Raw genomic sequence first — 26,246 nt, 5'->3', positions numbered from 1 at the left:
AATTATTCATAAGGTTTATTGTGGAACACATGAGTACTCCTCTAAAGATGCTATACTGAAAACATGTTTTTACCTTCCCGGTTATTATGACAGTTTCATTTATTCAACTGTGAAAATGTATTCATCAACATGTTTACATTACCTGTTAGGGAACCGACCCGAATTGCTTAATGACTGTAATGGTAACAGCTGCCAGCTCAAGTCAGTAAATATAGCAAATGACGCTGATTTATTACAAAAGAAAGAAAACAAACCTTTGAGAGTTTTGGATAAGTTTATAAGAAAATAAGAGTAATAAATGTAACACAAGTTCATATGAAAGAGGCTGTAATACAGTATGTCGAGAGGTGATGACATTATGATGTAAGCGTGTGCAGCGTTATACATTGTTATAAAATTGTGCCTGAAAATGGGTGCTTCCACAGGCAAAACAGCGCGTCAGTTCCTTTGCTGGGGCGTGGATTGGCCCTGTCTCCTTTAGGGCAAAGTGTAATGTTCCAGAACACCGAGGGGGGGGGGGGGTTAAACTCAGACTGAGAACGTGGTGCCCAGGACCTGTGCTCAGTAGCCGATGGGTTTGTGCTCGAGTTCTGATAACCACAGTGAAAAGTGACACCATCAGTGTTGAGGTCGCGTGACAAACGAAGTGCTTTTTGGTGAGCGTCAGCGAGTTTCACAAAGTCCCGCGCTGTTCGATGAAGCATGGCAGTGCGATTCGCTGCACCCGCGTTTGCTTCTCTTTCACAGTCTTTGCTGACTCAGTTACAGCTTGTGCTCTAACATTCAATACAGTCTCTTTCTCTCCATTCAGATAAGAAGGACAGGTCACAGGTCCATTTCAGGGTCAGCACTAGCCAAAGCACTGATCTCACCGTAGCTTTGGTCAGCCCATCGTCTTTAACAGTACTAAACACTGGGGCCCTCAACATAAGGCCTTTGTGCACTGCAAAGATGAGAAGTGGCCATTTGTGTTCAAATGCGTCATGAGAGAGGTACCAATGTAACTGCTCTCCGTCAACAATAGTGCAACACAAGCGGGGTTACTGTACATGTCCAGTTGGATAAGCCATAAGGGGTTGTGGTTTTCTATTCTTTTTGATTGTCTAAGTGTTTAATTTTTTTTTTTTTAACTATATTGTGAAGGTAGTTACAAGTTAGTTACCATCCCCCAAATGGCCTGGAGGCATTTCCGACACCTTCACAGCACCAAAGAGAGTGCATGTGCAATATGACTGGCAGAAGAAAAGACAGACCACCAGAATGGTTTGGCTGAACTCCAATGCCCTTGGCGCTAGCCGAGATGGAAAGTGTGGAGAGGTGATGGACCTGAATCATAAAACGACCGGCTTCCTTTCATCAGAACGTCTCATTAAGATGTCCATCACTCACACATGGTTTTGCCCAAATGCTCCTGTAGTAAAGGTCAGGACCCATAAGACACAGCTCGCTCGCTTTACACTGCTCACATTCACACCCCATCTATGCTTCTGCCTGAAAATGGCATTATTCTGTTGCAGAAGCAAACGTTCAGTCTCTCAAAGTTTGTGTGTGTGTGTGTATATATATATATATATATACTGTGTGTATAGGCCTACACATACAGTTAAATGTAAAAGTATTGGGACAGTTGTGTCAAATTCCTCTGCACTAATAAAACTGTATTTCAATTTTTTTAATACAGAGGATTCCATGAGTTGATGAAGTCATCAAATGTAAGGGGTATGCAAAAAAATATTGATCTTACAAGTCATTAAATAAGCTTGCTTTGTCCCAATACTTAAGCTGACTTGAAATATAAGGGGACTTGACTCATTGAATGGTGTTGTTGTAATATATTTCAATATGTTAAACAAATTCATGAAATAAATTCTGAAGGAATTCTGAATTTTGCCTCAAAGTCATTGTTAGATTAGAAATACAAATATGACTAGTACAGAGGAAAACAAAAACCAATTTGCCATGACTGTCCTAATACGTTTGCATTCAACTGTACATAAACGGACAGATACAGATATCATTGATATATTCATAACAGTCTGCTTGCTTACGCTCGGTCATATACTGCCTGTGTGTGCATTTACGTACGTTCCTGTTGATTTGACACTGTATGACTGGTTTTAAATACAGGACCGCGGTAGATAGCCCAGCTGATTCATCCATGCAGGGTAGTGTGTGCAGACAGAGTGCAGAGGTAGCTCCGCCTCTAAACGTGACAGCGCAGCCCAGCAGCCGCCCTCTCCTGTGAGCGTGTGCAGGTCCCGTCGGGTCCGCCACAGGCCGCGCCGCGCTGTGAACACTCCGCCAATAACGAGGGACCCGCGGGAGAGGGGGGGGGGGTGGAGAACCGAGTCAGACAGTCGTTTCGATTTTCTCGATGATCTCCACGGTGGATTTGGAGGGCGAGAGCAGCGAGCACTCGTCCTGGTCCCCGAGGCTGCTGGGGCTGGAGTCCCCGTCGGTGCTGAGCTCCTCATCGTCCTCTTCCTCCTCCGAGTCCTCGTCGCACGACTCCAGGTAGTGCAGGCCCACCGCGTTGATCCCGGAGTCCTCCGAGCTGGAGGGCGAGGAGCAGTGGTCCATTTTGGGCGCCTGGGCTTTCTGAGAGGGCGGGGCGGGTTTGCTCTCCGCCTGCAGGGCCTGGCCGGGGTGCTGCTGAGGGGGTGGCGGGGGGGCGGAGGCGGGGGCGGGAGCGGGGGCGGGGGCTGGGGCCGGGGGCGGGGGCCGCTGCACGTAGCACATCTTTCCGTTGATGCGCTTGACGATGTAGTCGTCGATGAAGAGGTCGGAGATGACGCAGTACTTGGGCGACTCCGGGCAGGGCGGGGGCAGGAAGCAGGGGGCGGTCCTGAGGAAGCGCTCCGTCAGCGAGACGGACAGGTGGATGGTGTTTCTGATGCCGGAGGGCGTGGCGGGCACCGGGGTGCTGGGGAGCTGGCACACGCTGGTCATGGGCTGGTACACATATTTACCTGCAAAGAGAAGAGCAGACAGAGCACGTTCACTCCTGTACGCTGCGTGTGCACATGAATGCTAATGAGCCGCAGTGTCGTCCGTGGCATGTAGTGAGTCTGACTCCCCTGAAGCAGAGCATGATGGGAAGCATGTAGTGTCTCACCTCACAACCCCAGTGAGTGCCTCTCAGTCTGACTGCTGTGAGACTCACTTCACAGCAATATTTCCCAGAGGGCTGTTCTTCTCACGAGCGCACGCTGCGCTGTAAACAACGCGTTTCCCAGAACTGCTTTCATCCCCGCCTCTGTTCAGTGCACAGCCTCAGAATAAGAGGCAATGCTGGAGCTCCCTGAACTATGCATTAGAGCCAGAGGTTCCCTGAGGGAGGTTTGTTCTTAGCACGACAACAATCTGACTAGCTCCTACGTTATTATACCCAAGGGTGTCACTTATGGGGGGATAGGGAAGTTACAACTTCTACAATATTACAAAACAGGTCAAATAACCACCCAATAATATAACATGATGATAAGAAAAATATTTTCATAAAATAAAGATGGGGGATCTCATGATGTTATTGGGATATACTGGTAAGGCTGTGTGTTTGTCATGGAAGTCGCAGAGGCCACTGATTCCCTGACTTTACTCGTTTTTTTTCCATTTCTGTGATTTCCATGATATTTGTATAGGCCTACACATTTTAACAATAGCCTACTGCTAAATACTGGGAGAAACAAAGTGTGAGAATGTATACAGTTTCTGGAATGCACTGGGATCAAGATTCTCATCCTTGTCAGTTGTTGCAATCAGATGTTTGATGTTTGGCCCCGGTCAACAGCGTTGATGCCCAGCACTCCTTCCATCGTTACGGTAACATCAGTGACAACAGGTCCTCATCAAAGACTCAAACCTCGCCACCTGTACACCAAATAAAACTTTAAAGAAATAAAAATGGACACACGGTTTTATTTTTAAAACGCAATATGAGCTTGTTCCATTTCCAACAATGTTCTGTTACAGGCAAAAAAGCATGACACCTGTGGTCATGCGCCCGGTCCCTCCTACAGAGGGAAGATTGAAGACTCAATGTGGGGACAAATGACCATGGTTGCCTGTGTGCTACCTGATTCAAAATATTACAAAATATTCAGCTGTTCAAACCAGCACGCTGGTGCAAATTCCACTTCTCAAATAACACGACCAATTTACGTAAGATAGGCAGCTCAGTTGCCATAACACATTGGGCTCTGAAATAGTCTTTTTCTTCCTTGACGGAATTAAATGAGAACACCCGACACGTGCAACGCAGCCCCGTAAAACAAACAGGGATGAGGAAGCATGATAAAACAGCACAGGGTAAAAGACACAGCAGATAACTGCACGCCGAGTGCCTTCAGGTAAAATGGAATTGCATATTCACACACAGCCAACAGGGCAGATTAAAATAGGTCTGTGTCATTAAGAACAGAATTTTAATTTAAATTAGACCCTGTGATCACGCCACTGCTATTCTACAACAGAGCTGATATGTTGTTTTGCTGCCTAGAGTGTGTTCCACAATCTGAGGAAATTTACTTCAGTGCTACCAATTTAACAAATTCCAGACACTCTCATGTTGTTGTCACTGGTGTACCACGCGCCCCCACAGCCTGCACGCGGCAGGGGGGCCATGAGCTCTAGGGGCCTGTCCGCCCACCTCCCGAAAAAAAAAAGAAAATCAACCAGTGTCAAGTTAAGCCAATCGACAAGGGTAGGTATTGTTCTAATGCATCTAATTGGCTTATTTCTGGGCTATAGCCTGCACCTACTCACTCAATTGGCTATCAGCATCAAACAAAGTGAGGTCACTGCTAAATCAAGTCAGATATCAAGTATGTGCTTTATTGCTGAAGATGAGGATTAAAAAGTCTCTCGGGGGTGCCCAAAAACGCAGCAAAACACATCTGAACATCAGCTGAAGCTTCTGCTGAAATACCAACAAAAATAACACCATTTTTCTGACCATTGAGAGTCAGCAAAGCTGCCACATTGACTGACGAGACTGAAGGTAGCTAGCACAGTACATCCGCTGCAGCAGCGAGCAGCTCCCCCACAGAGACAGACACCCCACTGGCCGGCAATGACAGAGGTCTTGCGTCTCCTCCTCCCCTTCAGAACAGTGACAGCTCGCCCGCAGATAGTGACAGAGCAGCCTGAACAAAGATATTCAAGGCAATGCAGCCGCTTCGGTTGGTAGTATAGAGTGTGTGTGTGTGCGTGTGTATATGTCTGCGCATGTGTGTGCCTGTGTGCGCGTGTGTTTGTGTGTCCATGTGATTCAATACAGGAAAGGGAATCCATGCTGGGGCTTGGGCCATTCCTATGGGAGAGAGTCAAGCACAGACAGCAGTCAGGTCAGGGTCCTCCCTAATCCCCCATGGCTCTCCCATTCTGGCCCAAAATAAACACCAGAACTCAGGACTCACAACTGCGCTCTCCTCAGTAATCTCCTCTCCCATCACAGCCCAGGGGAGGGGGCACAGTAAAAACACACTGTGCCTCTCCCATCGCAGCCCAGCGGAAGGGGGCACAGTTAAAATACACTGCGCCTCTCCCATCGCAGCCCAGGGGAGGGGGGCACAGTTAAAACACACTGCGCCTCTCCCATCACCGCCCAGCGGAGGGGGCACAGTTAAAATACACTGCGCCTCTTCCATTGCAGCCCAGGGGAGGGGGCACAGTTAAAACACACTGCGCCAGGAACAGACAGCGCTGCCAAGTGCTGCTGGCTCTAATCAGTCTGGAGCGCACATCTGCACTCGTTCGCCACCAGCAAAAATCCAGCTCATTTCCAATCGCCGCTGATTGTAAATAATGGCTCTCATCAAGGTGGAATATTCAATACTATTAGCTAATGCCAACACTGCATACCAAATGGATTACTTTACATAAACCAATTAATGGCTGCATTTTATGCCAGAAGCACTGGAAGCAACTAACACAGACAGCAGATATGACCACATATCTAGCAGATATGACACATAGTGTTTACTATATTCATCCTACTATATGACTGCCCATACATCATTATTATATGTTGCATATACTGTAGCAACCATGTCTTTTATTGCTGCAAGATAAGAATGCCAGTGTATTTTAAATACGTCATATATTTAACTATTTACTGTTTCCCTAAAACTGTCACAAACAATATTCAGCAATCACTGAAGTCTTAATGAAGAATATGATGTTGCATAAATGATGAAGCAACAAACACGATGTTTTGACTGTACAGGAGCTTTTCATACCAAATATGTTTATTATTATGATTATTAGTATTATTATTACCTCCAGGTTTCAATGTTTATTTATGCCCCAACTCAAAAAGACAAATCCTCCCCTATTGCTGTGATATTCCTATTGCTGACAATTTATGAGGGTACAGATCAGCACATTCATCCTCCAAAACCTTTGGTTTCTTTTCTTTGTTTCTGTAGTCCACTTGCAATTGATAGAGAGGACTGCACATCTCATGCAATATTCAGATAGATGCACTGGCTCAGCAAAATAAGATTAGTTTAATTAAATGTGAGGAAATCTACTCATGATGGCCTTGTGATTAACATCTCTACAACGCCATGAAAGCAGAGGCTGACGATAACACTAAAGAAGAAAGTAACTGTTCCGATCTGTCCCCTACAACCTTGCCTACTTCTTTCACCTGTGAGTGCACCACCCCCGGTGTTGAGCGTGTCCCAATAGCGTAGGAGGTGTATCTGTGTGAGAGGAGCTAACTGCTCCCTTCCAGTGAGCCCGCATCCAGCAGAGACTGAAGCATACCTCCCAGGGTGACCTGATACTATTTACAATTATGCGCTGCCATGAGGGGCCAACAGCCATAGCTAGCTGTAGGGTGGTCTGGAGACTATATCAGATGGTGCAGTACATCAGTACACTAAACCAGCCAGCAGCCACCAAGAAAATACTACTAACAGCTATAGGTATTACTAGCTAGTAGCTAATAGCCTTGCTGTACCAGGTGCAGCAGGTGTTATCCAGATCAGAAGTTTGCACCTCCGCTACAGGAGATTTATAACCCCGCCTCTGTATGTCAGAGAAGCGTGTCTGCTCCTTTTCAGTCACCTCGCGCTGCAGGCTGTGATTCTGAAGAGAAGCCGCCCACTCTCTCCCCGACCTGCTTCCTTTCTGCAGAACCCGCGGCAGTCTGAGAGTCGCTCCACCCTGCCGTCAGCGCCAACCGACAGCGGCCCGCTTTCATGAGAAGGAATCATTTCTCTCCTAAAGTCTCCGACATTCAGCAAACACGCACACACATACGTGTGCATGTGCAGTTCAGTCTATGTTTATATTACGTTTATATTTAGGCATTTAGCAGACACTTACGCTGAGTAATTTTTCCGAAGGGAATACATTCAGATTTAGACAACAAACAGCACGATGAGTCATCAGGGTCAAAACCGATGGCAATAGCCAATACATAATCTTACAACATACAGTTATACGCCATAGAAGATGCAACAGGGAAACGGATAAAGTAGCGTTATTAGAAGTCAAAAGGGTTAGGGAATAGTTACAAGTTTAGCAGAGGTACGGATAATACGCCCATGTAAAATGAACACCATCTACAAAACCACGTCAGGATTCACTTTGTTAATTCGCATGGGTGTAGAAGCAGCACCTATGCAGCGGCACCAGGCTGAGTGGGTAATTAGCCCACACTAATGCTGGAACATGTATTGCAATCCCACAGGAATCACTCTAAACACCATTAAAAACACACACACTAGGGTCAGCCTTTTATATCTGAGCAGCTCAGACCTTTAGGAGCTTACCAACACTTAGATTATTCCGCCTCAAAATCTGTTCTCCCATGAAAGCATAACAGAACCTTGTAGGAAGTACTCACCAATGGTGCGGGCGCCATTAAGACTAATTCCATTCCCCTGTGGAACCCTGAGCCTTACATCAAAATACACAATATCTACATATTTTCATTCCAGGTATAGCATTTATCTAAATGCTACATATGTCCCTGCATGTATGATGCATGAATATATCCTTACAACAAAGATACAAATAGTACACACTGTGCACCTGTGGTTATAACAAACCCCTCGAGATTGAAACCTTTTCCCCTCTATAGCTGAGAGAGCTGATGTTCTAGCCATAGAGCAATTTATATAAGCAATAAACAGCTGGTATGATGCTGACTTAGAGAGTGAGAGAGTGGCCGGGCAGTGCAGTGTGTGTGTGTGCGTGTGTGTGTAGGTGAGTGTGTGTGTGTGTGTGTGTGTGTGTGCGTGCATGTGTGTGTAGGTGAGTGTGTGTGTGTGTGTGTGTGTGTGTGTGTGTGTCTGTGCGTGTGAGTGTGCTTATGTATGTGTGTGTGTGTGTGTGTGTGCGTGTGAGTGTGCTTATGTATGTGTGTGTGTGTGTGTGCATGTGTGTGTGTGAGTGTGAGTGTGCGTGTATATATATGTGTGTGTGTGTGTGTGTGTGTGTGTGTGTATATGTGTGTGTGCGTGTGTATGTGTGTGTGTTTATATGGGTCTGGGGGGTCCATACTGCTGGCCCACAATTACAAGCTTCACTGCCTCCTGTCTGACATGTCACAGCTGCCATGCATGAAGACAAATGACAACATTGGAGAACTGTGTCATTCCCATCGTTTACCAGGCTAGGACAAGGGCAGGTGCGTTCTGGGAGCCCGGTGCACCTGGTACCCGTGGCGACGGTGGTGGAAGACCCACTTCATAATGCAGTCTTGAACTCACTGGCTTAGGGGGCAGGAGTGAGGAGGGAAATGAGCGGCTGTCCGCCATCACCCCTTCATTGCCTCTGCATTCCCCGTTCAGTGGAAGGTCCCTGCAATATATCCTACAGCGCAGAGGAGACAGCTCATTCCAGAATGTTCTGTGTTCATTAGCCAGAGAGCTAAATGCGCCTAGCCTGGATCCAGCCCGAGTTCACTGCAACATCCGGGCCACAACGAGTCCGAGTCCATAACACAGACAAGGCCTGGCCGTCAAACGTGCCATCAGCAGAATCTAGACCCAGATCATATGTGGCCCAAATCTGGAACAGATCCAGCAATCTATCATCACCTTTGAAACTGATGATCACGTTGCGCGTGGCTTCAGCTCAAGACTGACCCAGGCCTGCAGACCAACATCGTCAATGTTTAACACCTACTAGATCTGCTGGTCTGAACACCAGTTCCAAATCGGAGTCACTCGCTATCTGGGTATGGCAGTTCCTTCATGGAGCCTGATGCACAGATCAATTTCAGGAGGATGCAAAAGCCAGGTGGGGCTCTCCACTAATGCTGTGTCAAAAGGCACTCATCAGAGACCATATATTGGCAATGACAATAAATTTCACTGATCAACTCTGAAAAGCAGCACTGGTTATTTCACTCACCGGTTGTGTGCAACAGTATGACATAAATCTTATTTTTCTCTTTCATACGTCAGTGCTGTGGCATCCCCTACAAATCAAGCCGGTTCCTATAAAAGTATTATAGCATAAACTGTGCCAAGGCCTATGAATGTATTATAGCATAAACTATGCCAAGGCCCATGAATGTATTATAGCATAAACTATGCCAAGGCCTATGAATGTATGACAGAATAAACCATACCAAGGCCTATGAATGTATGACAGAATAAACCATACCAAGGCCTATGAATGTATGACAGAATAAACCATACCAAGGCCTATGGATGTATGACAGAATAAACCATACCAAGGCCTATGAATGTATGACAGAATAAACCATACCAAGGCCTATGGATGTATGACAGAATAAACCATACCAAGGCCTATGGATGCTTTGCAGTATTGTTCGTCAGGATATAACTTCAGCATGATGGCAAGCATTAAGTACCATTAACCCCAAACAAATCAGCATACCTGGTGTGTATCGTTATCCCCGCCCCAAACAAATCGGCATATTTGATGCACACCCTTAACCCCATCCCAGATAAATTTGCATATGTAACTGCTTCTCTGTTCCTTCTTCCCAACTATTTCCCACACTAAGCAGATACTTCTTGTGTTTAATGAGATGGATCATCTCATCTTAGTGCTACATTAAGAGACTACATTAATATTTGTCTTTCAAGTTTGTTTATATGTTTCAATCTCTGTAACTCAACACCATTGCAAATGAGGATTCTCCTTCAATGGATTTTAGAGATTAAATTAAGGTTGATTGATTGTTAAAATGTTGGCAAAAGTTTTACTCTGCAACCTCTGTTTTTACCCACTGTTTAACTATGGTTCACTCCAATTCAGAGATTAGTTACCGGGGAAATACATTTTAGGTGGTGGTGGCTACCATGGACACGACACTTATTTACACAACACTTATTTTTTCTCCCTCCTTCATGTCCATCCCCCACCGGCCTGATGGTCATATGAGCACGTGTATGTGCATGTATGTGTGTGTATGTATGTATGTGAGTGTGTGTGCATATGTGTGTGTGTGTGTGTGTGTTTGTTCTCAACAACACAATCCCACTGGGGTGCAGGAACAAACAGCTTTGTACTGGGGTGCGTGGTCTGCAAGACTCTGACTGACAGAGTATCTCAGATGAACCCCAGAAGTGCTGTACGATTTCCATGGGTTCTGGCTTCACTCAAAGCTTTTTTAATTATTACTGATTCATGCCCCCCTGGGATAACAGAGCACGGGAGTCTAAGCAAGCTTCATTAGTCTGAATCACTATTTAAAATGTTTTCACTGCTCTACCTAGCTTTCTACATCCCAATTTCTGTGCTCAAAAGAAAATCATTTTCATGAAAAAGCCAAAAGGGCAGGGTTGTGTGAAATTCAGAATTTTAGAATGTTCCCATTCAATTCACCTGACAAATAATTTACCACAAAATAACAATAATTATATCATTCAGTTGTAGAAATGAGTCCCATCTATGGCCTAGTACCAAGTGACCCTCTCACACCAAAACTGTCATATTACATCATAATGTTTGGCTCTATTTTGAAGACTTTAGGGTTGACAATTCTGGGAAATTAAGTATTCCTTCACCATGATCCACAAAATTGAAGCAAGCATTAACAAAAGAGAATGCTTTATTCTGTAGATAGGCATTTATATGATAATGATGTTTTAGCAATGTTCCCAATGTTATTTGTATGATAACATGTTTAACATACAAAGCATATTAATATATTAACCCCTATTGAAAAAAGCTAAACCTAGAGCATGCATATGACTTTCAGTGAATTTTAATTCTACTTCCTTCAATATAAATTGGAATTGCAATTCTGTATCCTGTTTGCTTACTCAATTCAAATTAAATTCAAATTCCAGAACTGAATTGGAAATAAAGAGGCATTCACAACTCAATTCTGAATGGTGCACAACCCTACAATACGGTGAAAGGCTTTTCATCAGGACTTGCAGATGCTTTAGACAGTCTATTCACTAGCTCTCACTACGAACTGAGGCACATCTCACATAAAAGTAGAGTGGAACCCCTGATATGCAATCTTTGACAATGATGTGAAAATACCAGTTGTAATCATTTCAGTGTCAATCCTTTATTGACCAGAATATTATACTTATGTTATGGCACAGTACACCTTATTTTTGCACCTATATTTTTAAGATAATATCCCATAAATCCACGAATCAAACAAGCAGTAATTGGGCTCTCATTTGAACATTCATAATTATTTTTTATCTGCTGACTATCCAAATGCTGCATCTCATTTCCAGTAAACTTGCTATATTTGGCCTGTGATGCAAACTGATTTTGTACTCCCCTTAGTTATATCAAATTTGGTTTTCTTTCCCACATTATATTGCTTAGCAGTGGTAGTAAAGCATGCCCCCTTTGTAAACCTTCAATATTATAATTATCAGTGTTTTAATTAAATTCTCACTTTTTACCACAGTGCAAAAGAATTGCAGCTAAAAGGAGCCTGGATAGCTCAATTGGCAGATCATCTTTTAATCTGAGGGTCCAGGGTTCAAGTCCCTGTTCAGGAGTGAAGATTTTGGACTCCTCCAGTGCTGCTGCTGTCCAGCCCATTGCCGCCTGGCCTTAGCCAACCCCCAGACTGCCACCCAGCTGCTGCTAATTCATTAATGTGAACACTGACCGATCGACCGGGTTGGTCATTAAAACCCACACCCTGAGCTGACCAAAGAAGGATGGGCTCCCCCCTTCAGTCTGGTTCCTTCCTATGAGTCACCCAGGGAGTTTGTCCTTGCCACTGTTACCCTAAGCTTGCTCTTGGGGCCAAAGTTTAGGCCAGGGTCCACTGTAAAGCGTATTGTGACAAATGTTTGTAAAATGCACTACAGGCAAGAGCAATAAGAGAGCTGTGCCTTTTGTATAAATGCCCAAACAATTTTCTTTTCTAAACCCAGGTGTTTAGGGTCTATAAAAATTAAAGTAGATGCAAAGTAGAGACCACAAACTGGGATTTGAAAATCAGTTTTTAGAAGAATATCATGTTTTAATCCATTGTGAAGATTACAGGACATAACATACATAAATGCTAAGTAAAAGGTGGAAAAAAGAAAAAAAAAAAACATTTCACACCATGGGAATTTCCTCTGCTTGCACCAGTGTGTCTTCTGTCTGCGCTGCGTCCTTGGATACTCTACAGAAACATCTAAGACATTTTAACAGTGAAATTAAGAACCTTGTTACAACTGTGTAGAACATGTGACTTCCTAGTTACCACGTAGACCAATGAGATTGTATTTCATCAACCTGATTGTTATTGAAAACACCTGTCATGTACATTCAATTAGTGTGTAGCCTGTTCTTTTGCATTGTGGAAAGTTATTTCACCTTCCACTTTCACTTAATTTTTTCACACTGGCTCCTGTAAGCTTCTAAAGGGATTAAAAACATGGTATTTGTAGAAACATTGACTTTCAAGTCATTCTTTTAAATCCCTGTGTGCGTACTGTACATTTGATTTGATGAGCATAACTGCATATATTATTTCCAGTTTCATACATTAAAAACATTTAAATTATATTCCAGTTGACTTCGGGAAAATCCCATTCAGCACCCAATAAAATTCTACATTAATGCTGCATAAACCAGAATTCTACAAAAATAGTTTCTTAGTCATTCACAACTGAAGATTATACTGTGGAGATTATGCAACCCTTTGGCAGTAGCAGTGAGCTGTTGTTACAGTGATCGGTTACAGTAAACTGTACAGTGGTGAGGCGTGTGATTTAACACTGAATTTCAAACTATCAACTTGAATGTATATGCATGAGCATGTCTGAATAGTTTGGGTCAATGTGTTAATCAGTTTTACAATAAAAGCAACCCCCCCCCCCCCCCCCCCCCATTAAGGTTTTAGGATATGGTGGAGTAAATTAAATTGACATTTGAGGGCAGTGTCCTGGATTTACAGTACTTGCAATCCTACCAAGTACACTAACGTGATCTGGGGGCTGTTCAGAGAAAAATGAGGATTAAGGATTTCTGTCCTCTCTGTACATCCAGCCCATTCTATGAAAGGACAAGAAAAGCCTATTGTTATGGTCCCTCTGGAGCTCTTATTTGAATAAATTGAGCAAACCCATCTCTGCCAAATTGTGCCAACAATCTTTCTGGTACTAGATATTCAATTCAATTTTATTTGAATAGCACTTTTCACAGAGACACTTTTTCAATGAATCTTTACAGTTGAAGTGCAAAAGAAATTTGGCCAGAAACCAGACTTGAACTCTCAAAAAGTGGGCTGGAATGACAACAAAATCACACCCCTTGCCCAACAGGCATTGCAACTGACGCCTATACTGAACCACATGGGTGGTGGGCCCACATGGTGATCCCGAGTAGCCCTTCCGGGCTGAGCCTGGCCGAGTTACATGGATTGCCTGCCCACCAGGTGTTCACCTGCGACCACCACCCCCAGGCCTGGCTCCAGGGATGGGTCCTGGTAACCCTGTTCCAGGCAAGATAAAAGGGATCTTATTCCTATTTACCATTCAGCAGGGGTCAACTTGGATCGTGTTCAACTGGGTCCTCACTCCAGACCTGGTCGCCTTGGGAGACCCTAACCCTACCCTTCCTGGATCTTGGCTTCGTTGTGGCTCGCGTGGTTAATGATTCTCAGAGCAAGGTCGTTGGGGGAATCCTGCACTGCTTTTCATTAAATTCTCACATTTTCATTTGTGACAATAAAGAACTGTACAAGGCAAATTGCAAATGCTAGTTCCAGTTCAGTCACCAAGTCCACCCATGATTCTTTGGTTCATATATTTGAGGTCCTACTGTGAAGAGAGATTCAGAATTAAATTTTAATGCAATTTCAATTGCCTTACTGAAAATCCCATTCAGCCTAATGAAATGCTATACTGTATGAACCAGGTGCTTTTCACAAAAATCGAGCTTTTAACTCACTCATAATAACCCAAGATTATATGACATAATGATCTGTATATTTTGTGGGTAGGTTGACAAAGTGGGATTCATTGGATGGTTCAGCCATCAAGATGATGCTAAGTTGAGGGAAAATGTGCAGTACTGACCTCCAGAACAAGTAGGCACAGTAATAAGAAGGTACAGCACCAAGGCAAAGCTTGTGTTTAGTAAATGTCTGTCCCACGCCAGCATGACATCCCTGGGAGAGATGCGGCAGTTCCGGGGAACACCGTTGGTTGCGCATGGAGAGAGACAGAGCGCACCCACACAAACTCAAAAATGAAATAAACGAACATCTTCACCCTTCCCCCTCACGCGTTCCTGGTGAAAACAATAAACTAAAATAAGAAAGACAAAAGAAAGTAAAACAGAGCGACCAGTTTACAGTGCAGGATCAACTCCTTCTCTTTCTTGTGGGGGTTTACTTCTCTGACATGTTCAAAGAAACAAAACTGAAATTAAACAAAACTAAAATGAAGAAACTGTGTGAGCTCCCAGTCTGGGCCCCAAACTGTGGAGAGCACCTGGGCTGATAAGTTGATGCAACCCATGCCACGTGCGTGTGCCCTCTCCACCAGCCGGCGCAGCCGAGACCAATCCGCTTCTACGGCGGACTGAACGATACAATATCCTTTTGAGAAAATGCAAATGTTGATTTGATCATTCCATTACGGCCAAATGTCCACAACAAATAACCACACAATGAAATAACCAGAAAAAGAAATAACCAGAGGATTTGGTAGCAACTGTCATTTGCTACATTTACATGATAAGGTCAATCACTATGCTTCCAGCAGAATTATAATGGCAGTTTCCATAAAAAAATGTAAACCCCAGAATTCTTATTATAATGTCATTTGACTGTCAATATTTCATTATAAATATCATTATCATTATAATGTCATTTACATGGGCTTGATGAAAGAAATTTACCTTAATGCACTTTTGCATGTACAGAAAATACCCACCAAGTTAAATGTTTAAAATTACACTTTTGGAAAAATGGAAATGATAGCAGTCTTAACTGCAATGTAATATTTAATGGGACAGTTGACTTTTTGAGGATTTTAATATTATTTCAGTTTCAGTGCGTTTTCAACTGTCTCATACCTTTGTTTTGTGCGGTGAGAGATATTTAAAAAGTATATCTACTGATGTATTTTTTTAAACTGACCAGTTTCTACCTCGCAGGGTCTTAATCAGAGTGTAAACAAAGAATGTCTCAAGAGGCAGTATTTGTACCAATATGAATCATATTTCATATACTGGTGAAAAGCATATTTCAACTCTATCTAATGTGTAATCAGCCTCTCATTTATTTGTGGTTTTTATTTATTTTGATATATTCAACATTTTCCATCTATTTTACTTAACATTGATTGTTTACAGTCACACATATCCAAGCTGCACTTTATCTCTCTCTCGCTCTCTCTCTCTCTATATATATATATATATTGTATCTCATTACGTTGTGACATTTTGACCTGTTACATGTGACCGATGGATTGCTCATCCCTATCCAGAATCTACTACCACTTCTTCTTGAGCTATTCTTTGTTTACACCCTGATGAAGACCCTGCGAGGTCGAAACTGGTCGTTTTTTTATTTAATATCAGCAGACAGGCCGCTACAATAAAAGACTTTTAGATATTTCCTTTTGTGCAAGTGTGCCTGAAGTTTCAAGTGAGTGAATTTTTAATACCTTTTTTCAGCTACTTCTCCTGTAACTCTGTATGCACCCTGCCTTCAAGAGCACCTTGGTTTGTGTTACCTGGAGTTCTACCCAAAAGTCTACCTTTGGCAGCACTCTACTTCTCTTCCTATTGATCCTTTGAAGTAACCTGAAATGCATCTTCCTGTTTTAGACCGCAAAGCCCGAATACCCACCACCAGCCAATGTAAAGTCAGCAGTCAACTTTCCTAAACATCTAAAATATTCTTCACTGCACACAGAAACAGAAAAATCTGCACCATGCTTCTGTCCAGACTAGGCTATTGTAATGTCCTTCTACCAGGCTGCTGAAACAGTGCTGTAAATACCATGCAATTTTTATAAATAAACTTTTTTTTGACATTACATAAGTGTTAGCATCACTTCACTAGCTTCCTTTGAAACAGAGTGTTGATTTGAAAGTTACACTCTTAATCTTTAAAGCTTTAAAAGGATTAATGCTTTTCATTAAACCTTCAAACTCCCTAGTCCCTATAATCCCTGAAGGTTACTTTGCTCTCAACAGCTACTCGGCAGTTCTGAGAGTACATTAAAAAGTCTGATGTAGAGCCTTTGTACACAGAGTTAAGTCTGGAAATCAGATATAAATTTAGTCTTACTTAAGTGCTTACTTAAAACATATGTATTGAATGTGCCAAAAGTTTACTTTTTGCGCTGAGACTGAGGGAAGCTTATGGCGACAGAAAATGTATATGCTAAGAGCTCTCCTAACTTTTTTATTATTAACAAAGCGTCTCCATCTTATTTACATTGTGGCACTTGGCACTACCAAGGCAACTGTTCCACTGCCCAATTACACTTAATACTCAAGCTACCATGCCCTCTGTTTGTGATCATACCCTTCCTCTTATGCCCCTCACTTTCTACCACTCTTTCTCTTCTTCACTTTATAGGGTAAAACAAACAAAAATATAGCTGCAAGCAGCAATGTAGGAGGCCAAGCACCAAGGGTGAACTGCAGAGCATTGAGTGCAAATGTCAAAATAGCTCATTTTTGAAATGTCAAATTGAAAAAATTTTAAAACCAAGTTGGTTAAGCAACACATGATTGCACGCGATTACAGTGTTAGTACATGCAATGTTGCAGTAGTCGGCATGTAGTCCAATTTACAGCAATGGGGATTACTGAGAACAATTCCCTTCCACGGGTTGGTTAAAAAGACACTGTTTAATGAATAGGGTCATAGACATTGAAACGTCAGCCCCACCCAATTCATTAAACAGTGTCTTTTGCCCTGAGCATAGTGTGCTCCAGTGTTCCTTGTTTCAGGCCAGTCCCCATGAAGGGTCTGGGTAAGGAGGTTTACTCTAGCAAGGCCAGTCCTTGTTATCAAAAGAAATACCAGGAACACAATTTTCCTTGCGGCGTACGATTCCCTGTCACCACTGGATATGCATGTAAAGGCCCAATATCCCTCCCCTGGGCACTGTTTGATGGGTATCTCCTACACCCTGCCCAAGAAATCCCACTGTTAGCCATCCCACTGTTGGCCATCCAGTTATTAAACCTAAAAGAGGGTTCATGGAAACATTACTACATGTGCTTAGACTAATATAAGTAAATTTGATAATCTATTATATACTGCTATTACAAGCTTGTTTCTGTTCTCTGGTGTGCTGCACTTGCCACTGTTTTCCAGGACTGCAATAGAAAACATTTTAACTACCAGGGAGTAGTTCAAAAGTTCAAATGAATTCCCACATGAATTGGTGTTTTTGTGTTTCTGTTTAATTACCTCCAGAAAGAACATAAGGGGAACAAAGTGTATTTCCAGAGGGAATCGATAAACATGTCGTTGAAGTGAGGATTAAGTAAATGATGTTTATTTTAATCCAACAGTCAATGCCCTTCTTAAAATGTTCAGCACTCTGAATACTAAACGCTAGAACCCCTCACTTAACCTACATATAAAAATATTTCATATTTAATTTAATTTAATTATTGTTGAAAATGACAATTATCAATAAAACTGCCAAATGCGTTAATAGGTCAGTGTACAGTAAACTGGTGCAATCAACAAATCAAAACAAACGGTATCAGGTCTTAAGATTAAAAAATTGAATTCAATAACAAGCAGTCAATTAGAATAATGATCTGAAATCTTACATTCTCCAGTGAATGCAGGATCACTACTTCTAAATAACAAAACAGAAGACATTAAACAAGACATTAATTTGAAACTACCAGAAAAGAAAGACTGATAAACCAGACCTTGCCAAAGTATTACCCTCTCCAGTTTCAGCACCACAGGAACAAAGGAAACAAGCTAAAAACAGACAACTGAGGAACCACCACCAAAATAAAAAAGGATCCAAAACCAACTGGAGCACACCGCAATTTTTTCCTACAGCCATTTTAAATACCTTACTCAGCATGGCTTAGGGATGTTTGTCCTGAATGGGTGATACCGAGTTAAGACGTATGAGGAGGTGGGGGCGTCAGGCTCATTTATGACCAGGACTGGCCAATCTGAGAGCTGACCATGTACTTACTGATTAATGTCACCTTATGTTGTTGAAAGCAGGTATAAGCACCATGATATTATTATTGAAAAGATTCATGAATTAAGTCTCTTTCTAACAAGACCAATAATTAATATATTAGAAGGTAATTCAGTTCAGCTATTGAATACCAATAAAAAAACATGGAAGTTTATTTCTGCTTCTAACAACAGAGCTGTTAAATCTCACCATTTGCAATCTCCACCTTAAGGCAAGATATTTTACATGTACCAAAGGCAAATTGTACCACGTTGGTTTCCACTTGACACTGGAACTTGTTCCAAAAATAGATATTTCAACCTCAAGAAATCAGGCCTCTAAAACAATTATCTATATTGACATCAAGACTTTCACTCAATGATTTCAATTAAATGTCACAGATTGCATTCAATCTTAAAAATAATATTATCTTTTGTGTCCACTTTAGCCACACTGGGTCTCTGGCCACGTAGATAGCTTTGTCTTCTGGTTTGTCTCTACCGAGACGAACTCCTCAGGATGTCATACCCATATATCGCCCGCCTGGATTAGGGTATCAGCGTGACTCTAAACTGCCCCAAGGACATTTTCTTTGACGTTTGTGGGGGGGAGAGCAGTCCGTTTCTTAGCAATATAATATTGTATCCAATTCACTGTTTCTCTCTCTAAGGCCATAATACTAGATATCTGACATATGGTTACATGCAGTCAGGAAATGCTACAGTTATGAACTGAATTACCAGGAGCTTATATACATGCAAATCTGAACCATGCTCATACACGCCCACGCATACAAGCACATGCAAGCACACACATGAAATTATGCCATTTAATACAGGTAAAACGACTGGAATGCACTTTCCTGGTGCGTTGTTTTCAGAATGCAGATTCCATAGGAAAAATGCTTTAAGGGCAACATGGCTCAATTGAATCACCAATCAAATTGCTTCTTGTGGCATAGCAGCTGTTACTGAAATGGCTTATACTAATCTGAGATCAGTGGTAAAACCTCACACGTACACTCTCTGAAAAACTAAATGTATAAAAGGTACAGACACTTGTTAGTGAGTATATAAAATTGTACCTCTAGCCAGCAATACATAATTCATTACACATTTTTTGCTTGTAAAAGGTACTTATTAGTACCCAGATATAACATTCTTGTACACTGCATGGCCAAAGGTATGTGGACACCTGACATCCAACATCTCATCCAAAATAATGGGCATTAATATGGAGTTGGTTCACCCTTTGCCGCTACAACAACCTCCACTCTTCTGGGAAGGCTTTATAATACTAGATGTTGGAGCGTTGCTGCAGGAATTTGCTTCCATTCAGCCAGAAGAGCATTAGTGAGGTCGGGCACTGATTGGGAAATTAGGCCTGGCTCGCAGTTAGCTTTCCAATTGATCTGAAAGGTGTTGGATGGGGTTGAGGTCAGGGCTCTGTGCAGGCCAGTCAAGTTCTTCTATACCATTCTCAACAAAACCATTTCTAAATAGACTGCACTGTGTGCCTGGAGGCCTAGCCCAAACCATGAAAAACAGCCCCAGACCAAGGGATGTCCAGATACTTTTGGTGATATAGTGTACTTTCAGGTTATATTTGGGAAATGTGTTGACTTGAAGAGCTTCAAAAGTGAATCTGTGGGCAGGTAATTATCTTGCTTGCTTGATTTCTGTTGGAACATGTTATCGCCCCAAATTGTGAAGCCAATGTAGCTAGAAAATGTTAGCTAGTTAGCTAATATATTTAGCCCACTATGATAGCTATGCTGCACGTTAGGTGTTTTGTAGCTTATCTGCAGCTAGTTATGTATATAGCTAGCTATGTTGTTCAAGTGGGGAAAAAATTGCACACTCCAGTACCAGGTGCGTTTATGAAAATTTATTTGATGTTTCGCCAGTAACTTTGTCTGGGTCTCAATCAAAAATGCCAGTGTGTGCCATTTATTGACTGTCGTTAACCAAATAAAAATTATAGCCATGTTCACTATTATGATGTTGTGTGTTTTTTCTACCTGTGAATGAGGCATGATGTGCTTCACTCTCCCTAATTTTGAATGCTCTTTTCCTCTCTGCAGTACTCAGATGACAGGCAGCGTGCATGCACTGAATGGCAGGGCTTTGGAAAGAGAGCTAAGGGGAGGGGAGGGACCGTTTAAAAAAAAAAAAATCTAGCTCTCTCTCACTCGTTTCTCCAAACTTGCATACTGCACCTTTAAAAGAGGGATTTGCAAAATGTTCACTCACAATCACAGTGTAATCACAGTTCATTTGTTGCATATTTTCATATCACTCACAGGGGGATTAGCTTCCCCGTGCAGAAATGGAGGTCGCAAGTTTGAATCTGCCCAGGGGAGTGTGGGGAAAGGAGGCATCTCTCTGTATTGGGATTGTGGATCACCACACATGACTGCTGTAATACAGAATGCGTTTCTGGAAAGAGGACATCGGGTAAGTGCAGAGGTGGAAAGCAGAAGTCCTGCCATCTGTTTCTTCCACTCATGAACTCAGCCAGCTGATTTCACTAATTAGTTCTACCTCCTGGCAGAAGAATTGAGCTAATTAGCAAATCCAGGTGATTGGAACAAAATAGTGGGGAGGACTAATACGTTCTGAACTTGGATTTTCCACCTCTGGGTATAGGACCCCTCCCATGGATTTCAGGATGGTAAACATATAATACCTGACACTGATTATTCTGTTTACGATGTGATTACCTAAGACATGAGTGATTTAACTACTTCAGTGGCAGTGGGATTGGTTGAGAAGAAATCTTTCCTTGACCCCACGACAGGAGAGCATTCTGGCTCAGCCAAACCAGAATTCTAGCTCATAGTGAAAATCATTATTCCACAAGCTTTACTTCACCAATTAACTGAAAGGCCACCAGAGACCAATCCACACAGCAGCGAATTCAGAGATGGTGTGAAATAACAAACCTGAACCCATGATGAGCTGCAGGTGCTGCTAAGCCTGTGAAATAGGCAATGCTTCAGAAACCGGCGAAAAATGTGCGACATGGGAGGGGATATAAACACAGCCACTGGCCAAACAAAAGCGTGACAAAGGGACCCGACTGATTTGATGATAAATGCATGTGGCTGGCATATTAAACAGCCCGCTTTAACTCTGTCAGCATTTGTTGAACAGGAAAACTGCTTAGGGCTGTAAAGTCTCAGTCTACAGGGACTATAGCTGTGGATTTATCCCTGAAAAATTAACATTTAACTGCTACAGCGAGCAGCCAATCTTTGTCAGGACAGAGTACTTACAGACAGCTCGGGCCAAAAAAGCCGCAGAGTCATTTGTAAAGCATTTACAACTACATTGCAACAACATATCTCCTTTGCACTGTAAAGCAAGGATGATTGCTTTCTTTATTCCAACAGTAATAACCTGGTTGGGGAATGCACTGCCTTCTCTTCTGAGAATCCATTCATGTATACAAAATTGTTGAAATCTAAAAGATAGTGTAACATCAGATGATACCAGGGCACTACTAATGGAGCTTTTGTCATTTTGAATAGAATAATTTATTTTTTGAACATGTGCAATCATTTGGAAACTTATCAACTTGTTCCTCTGTTTTTTGGAAATATCCAACCAAGTACAGGCAACCTGAATAATACTCAGCCCTGAGGTCAGCCAGCAAATGCACTCAATCAAAAGCGCTACCAGGTGAGATCAGGTGACAGTCAGAATTTGTCAGGATTATTAACTCTTTCCAGCAAGAAATAAATTATATACACAACCTTCCTTGTAGTCCTGCTAGAGTACTTTTCTAAAGTACTAGTCTTTAGCACTGGTCTCGGGAATGTAATCCTGACTGTCCCAGTGGCAACTGTGGCCTGGGGTCCTGTGGGCTGATATGATTGGCTAGAAGGAAGTACAGTCATCAGGGTTCCCATCTCATTGGACAAGAGGGACTCCTCTGGTTGATTGGGACCTGCACTAAATGAAATGTTTTAAATGTACCATGCTTGATGTTATGAAAATTAGCCCCTTTTCCACTGCAGGGCCGAACGGTTCTGAGCACAGAGAGGAACGGTTCCAATGGTGTTTCCATCTGGAAACGGTTTGGCCTGGAACGATTACAAACCGTGCCTAGCACGATATTTTCGGCACGGTTAGACAACCGTGCTCAGTGCAGCAGAACCGTTCGGGTGGGCAGGCTTAATGACGTATTCACTGATTGGTTTCACATTAAGTCAGTTTTGTGTCTCTTCACGTCCTCTTCTGTAAGCCAGGTCAGTGGAGAAGCTAACATAAATAAAAATGCCAATCAAAAATCGTATTCTGTCATAGCAACAAGATAAACCCGACAATAGCCATAAGATATACAGCAGTGAAAACGCTGCTCACTGAATAACGGGACAAAGTTTTAAAAAATGATAGCCTACCATGTCATTCTACAGTCAATATCTGGGACTAAATATTGAATAAATAGGCTACATAACCTTACCATTGGTTTTACGCGTAGAGATGTCCCTTTTGAGACCGAGTGGTCATATATTGTCTTGGACAATCCGTTTATGAAATATATTTCGTGCATTTTTGATGCCTGGGTAGGCTACATTCAAAATAGCTGTGTGCATAATAGCCTACCACACGTATTTACGGCGTTGTTGCCGTTTTTAGTACAGTCTGGCTTGATTGACAATTCATTTTTTCAGTAGGTGAGAGTATAAGATTTCTAACGATGTATAACGTCTAATTTTGCTTTTGGAATAGTGTTTTATAGGTCAGCGTAACCGAAAGTTTTCTTATCATCGCATTCACTTACGCATTAAGACGCTGCACCTAACGAAACGTTGTTAACGATTTTTCGTAATTTCTTGGAAAATACTATTATTATTGAGGAGTTCTGGACATAGCTAAGCCGTATATTTGCTGATAGACCTATCTGACATCGTTTTCTGGAGCAAAACAGAAGCGAATTGAACTCGTTGATTTACTCTCTCTGTCTGAACACAGATACAATTTCATCATTGCTATGTAGCCTAGGTATTAGCTACTGCTCAAAATATTTCGGTTATACACGTTATTTTTGGATTGAGAGTATTTAAATAGGTTAGTGGTATTATATAATGTGAATATTTCACACCGTAATGTAGGCTAAGCATTAGTTAGTTTTTTGAATGCATGCAACAGTGATGGTCAGTGGAGGATACGCTAAAAAGAAAACCCAAAAACAGACCAAAATACACAGAATCCTCGTCCGTTTCTTCAGCCAACGAAACATAACATAACAAAAACAAAACAGTATGAGGAGCGACGACAACAACTGGCGCATATTACATTCACAACGGGACGCCGTCGCTGATCCACCGCGTCACTTGCTGTCCTCACTAGATACTTCCTAGTCCTGGTTTTAGCAGCCCAACGGTGGAAACAGAAACCGTAACCGTTCCCACGAGTACTGAGCAGCGCGGAACGGCACGGAGTGGCCCTGGTAACGGTTCGGCCCTACAGTGGAAAAGCGGCTTATGTAGCTCAGTGTGAGGACAGTAGAGTGAAAAGAAGAGATGACTGGCAGGACAAGCTTTGCAGTACAGGGATATTTTGCACAGCTACCTAAATAGTGGTAAATACAGCAGTGCTAGGTCAGACTTACAGACATGACTGAGTATTCTAAATAGGAAAAAATAAACAATGAAGTAAACGTAATTATAAGCCTTCAAGAGAAAAGCAAGTTGCTACACAGAATTACACATTTTTAAGAAACATTTAAAAATTTGAGTAAAACAATATTGCATATTCTTTAAAATGTTTAACATTATTGGTCTTATTGCGTCATTCATATCTGTATGTAAAACTACTCTTAATAAAGTAATCTAATAAACAGTTTCTCAAACAGTCACATTTAGAAAATGGACGGGTATGAAAAACTGTCTCTGGTCCCAACTAAGCGGCCACCTAAGTGGCTAGTCATTATATTCCTTGATCGTAGATTGTTTCTACAGTTACAGTATAATAGAAAAACAAATATGGTAGAGCGCGCGTCCAAGGAGCTGAACATCAATCCTGCTTTTAGGAGAGAAGCCCCAAGGCGGTAAGTCCCATGGGCGTACTGTTCGAAACGGAATTTCTCACTGACGAAAGCGGCATTCTGTAGTAAGATAATAGTCTATATTCCATAAAAATGTGTTTGTTAATTATTTCATATAAACAATAGGCCTATATCTCCATAGCCGTATGAAGAACAGTCAACTATAAAGTGGAACAAAGTAGTCTTCCAAACCGAATGTCCTTGTTTTAACAACTGGAATGTGAATCCTCTCCCGGGAGCACAGCGACACGATGATCATACTTACCAAAACCTGGGGTTCGCTATACACTAACCTATACATTTCAGCCAGTTTTGCATATGTGTTTTCATATCCTCAATGAAAATGAAAACATGTCGAAGCGCGCACAGAGAATTATACTGTACTAGACACATTTTTTGGGGGATGTTTCAAGCCGCGGTAACCCACATCAGTGCAGACTGGACGTTCACATACCGCGCCTAGATGTGGATCAGAAGACATACTTACAGTGACACCAACCCAAGTGGCAGCACCAGTGCAGCTTGAAGCACTTTCCGTGGCTGTGAGTGGCGCAGATGGACAGTCCATCGCATGGGAGAAAGTCGGGTCTCCCGGCGCAGCTCTTCGCAAGCGCCTGCGCTTCGTCCAACTTGTCGCTCTTCGGTACTCCAGAAGCGGCCATCATATAAATCCCTCGATCAAATCACAGCCAAACAACACGCCCGCAAGACTCCAGAAATCACCTAAGTGAAAACGAGGAAAAGGAATGCCGTCGTCAGTTTGGTATTTCTGTCAACAAAAAATATCACGTGCGAGTCTTGAAAGGATTCCCCGGTGTGTGCGCGTTACTCTCCAAAATTCCGGTGTTCAGAAAAAAATGTATGATTACATAAAATTAACTCTGTAAAAGTTCATGCAACCTCAAACCGAGAGACGGAAAGATCCTGCCCCAGTGATGTCAGATTTCTTGCAAAAATACTCCATTGGAATTGCCCGTTTCCAAAAACGCGCCTTCTTTAACAGTTTAATATTAAACGCATAAGGTGAACATCGGTGTTTTACTGAAAGATGCTGCTGAGCTTCTTGTTCCGTTCTGCCACTTCCAGTCTCTACGCCCTTCTGTGTTTTCAACTTTATTACGACTCAGAAGGAAGTCTCGGGATCCGGTTACTCTCGATGCGGAGCTGCATGCCTGCAGTTAGCCCCAGTTTCCGATACGTCTGGTCATAAAGGAATGTATTATGATATTTATGCACATACACATCCGTATTAAAACAAATGCAAATTTTCCACAGAAAAAGGACATCAAAAACACGAGGCGTCTTTATAATAGTAGCAAAGCACTAGACATGTTAATGTATGCCCAAAAAAGTAAGAAAGATGACCAACTGGAATTTAGAATTCATTCTATTTACAAAGAAAAGTACAGGCGTTCAGCATCCTTGAGAAAAATACAAAAAGTATCAGCTATAAATGACAGTAATAACAAACATAACATCAGAACCAGCAGCACAGTTAATTTGGAGTATTTAATCAAAAATGAACCGCTTCTCACATTTCTGTACGGAACGACTAACATATCCTGCTCTCCGTGTTAAAGGGTCGGTAAAAAATTTTAT

The 26,246-nt window shown here is 42.2% G+C and overlaps 1 protein-coding gene across 1 annotated transcript; it reads right to left on the bottom strand.

Annotated features, from left to right (window-relative positions):
* On the bottom strand, positions 1–26,246 carry LOC118224116 (UPF0524 protein C3orf70 homolog A-like). The gene is made up of 2 exons (XM_035411311.1): positions 25,135–26,246; positions 1–2,969 (listed from the first exon to the last, which is right to left on the bottom strand). Exons 1-2 carry the CDS (start codon positions 25,310–25,312, stop codon positions 2,350–2,352), a joined length of 798 nt encoding a protein of 265 aa, XP_035267202.1. The 5' UTR covers positions 25,313–26,246; the 3' UTR covers positions 1–2,349.

Source organism: Anguilla anguilla, chromosome 3 (assembly GCF_013347855.1).
Source record: "Anguilla anguilla isolate fAngAng1 chromosome 3, fAngAng1.pri, whole genome shotgun sequence".
NCBI classification, from domain to species: domain Eukaryota; kingdom Metazoa; phylum Chordata; class Actinopteri; order Anguilliformes; family Anguillidae; genus Anguilla; species Anguilla anguilla.
This window is presented reverse-complemented; position numbering and strand designations above follow the sequence as displayed.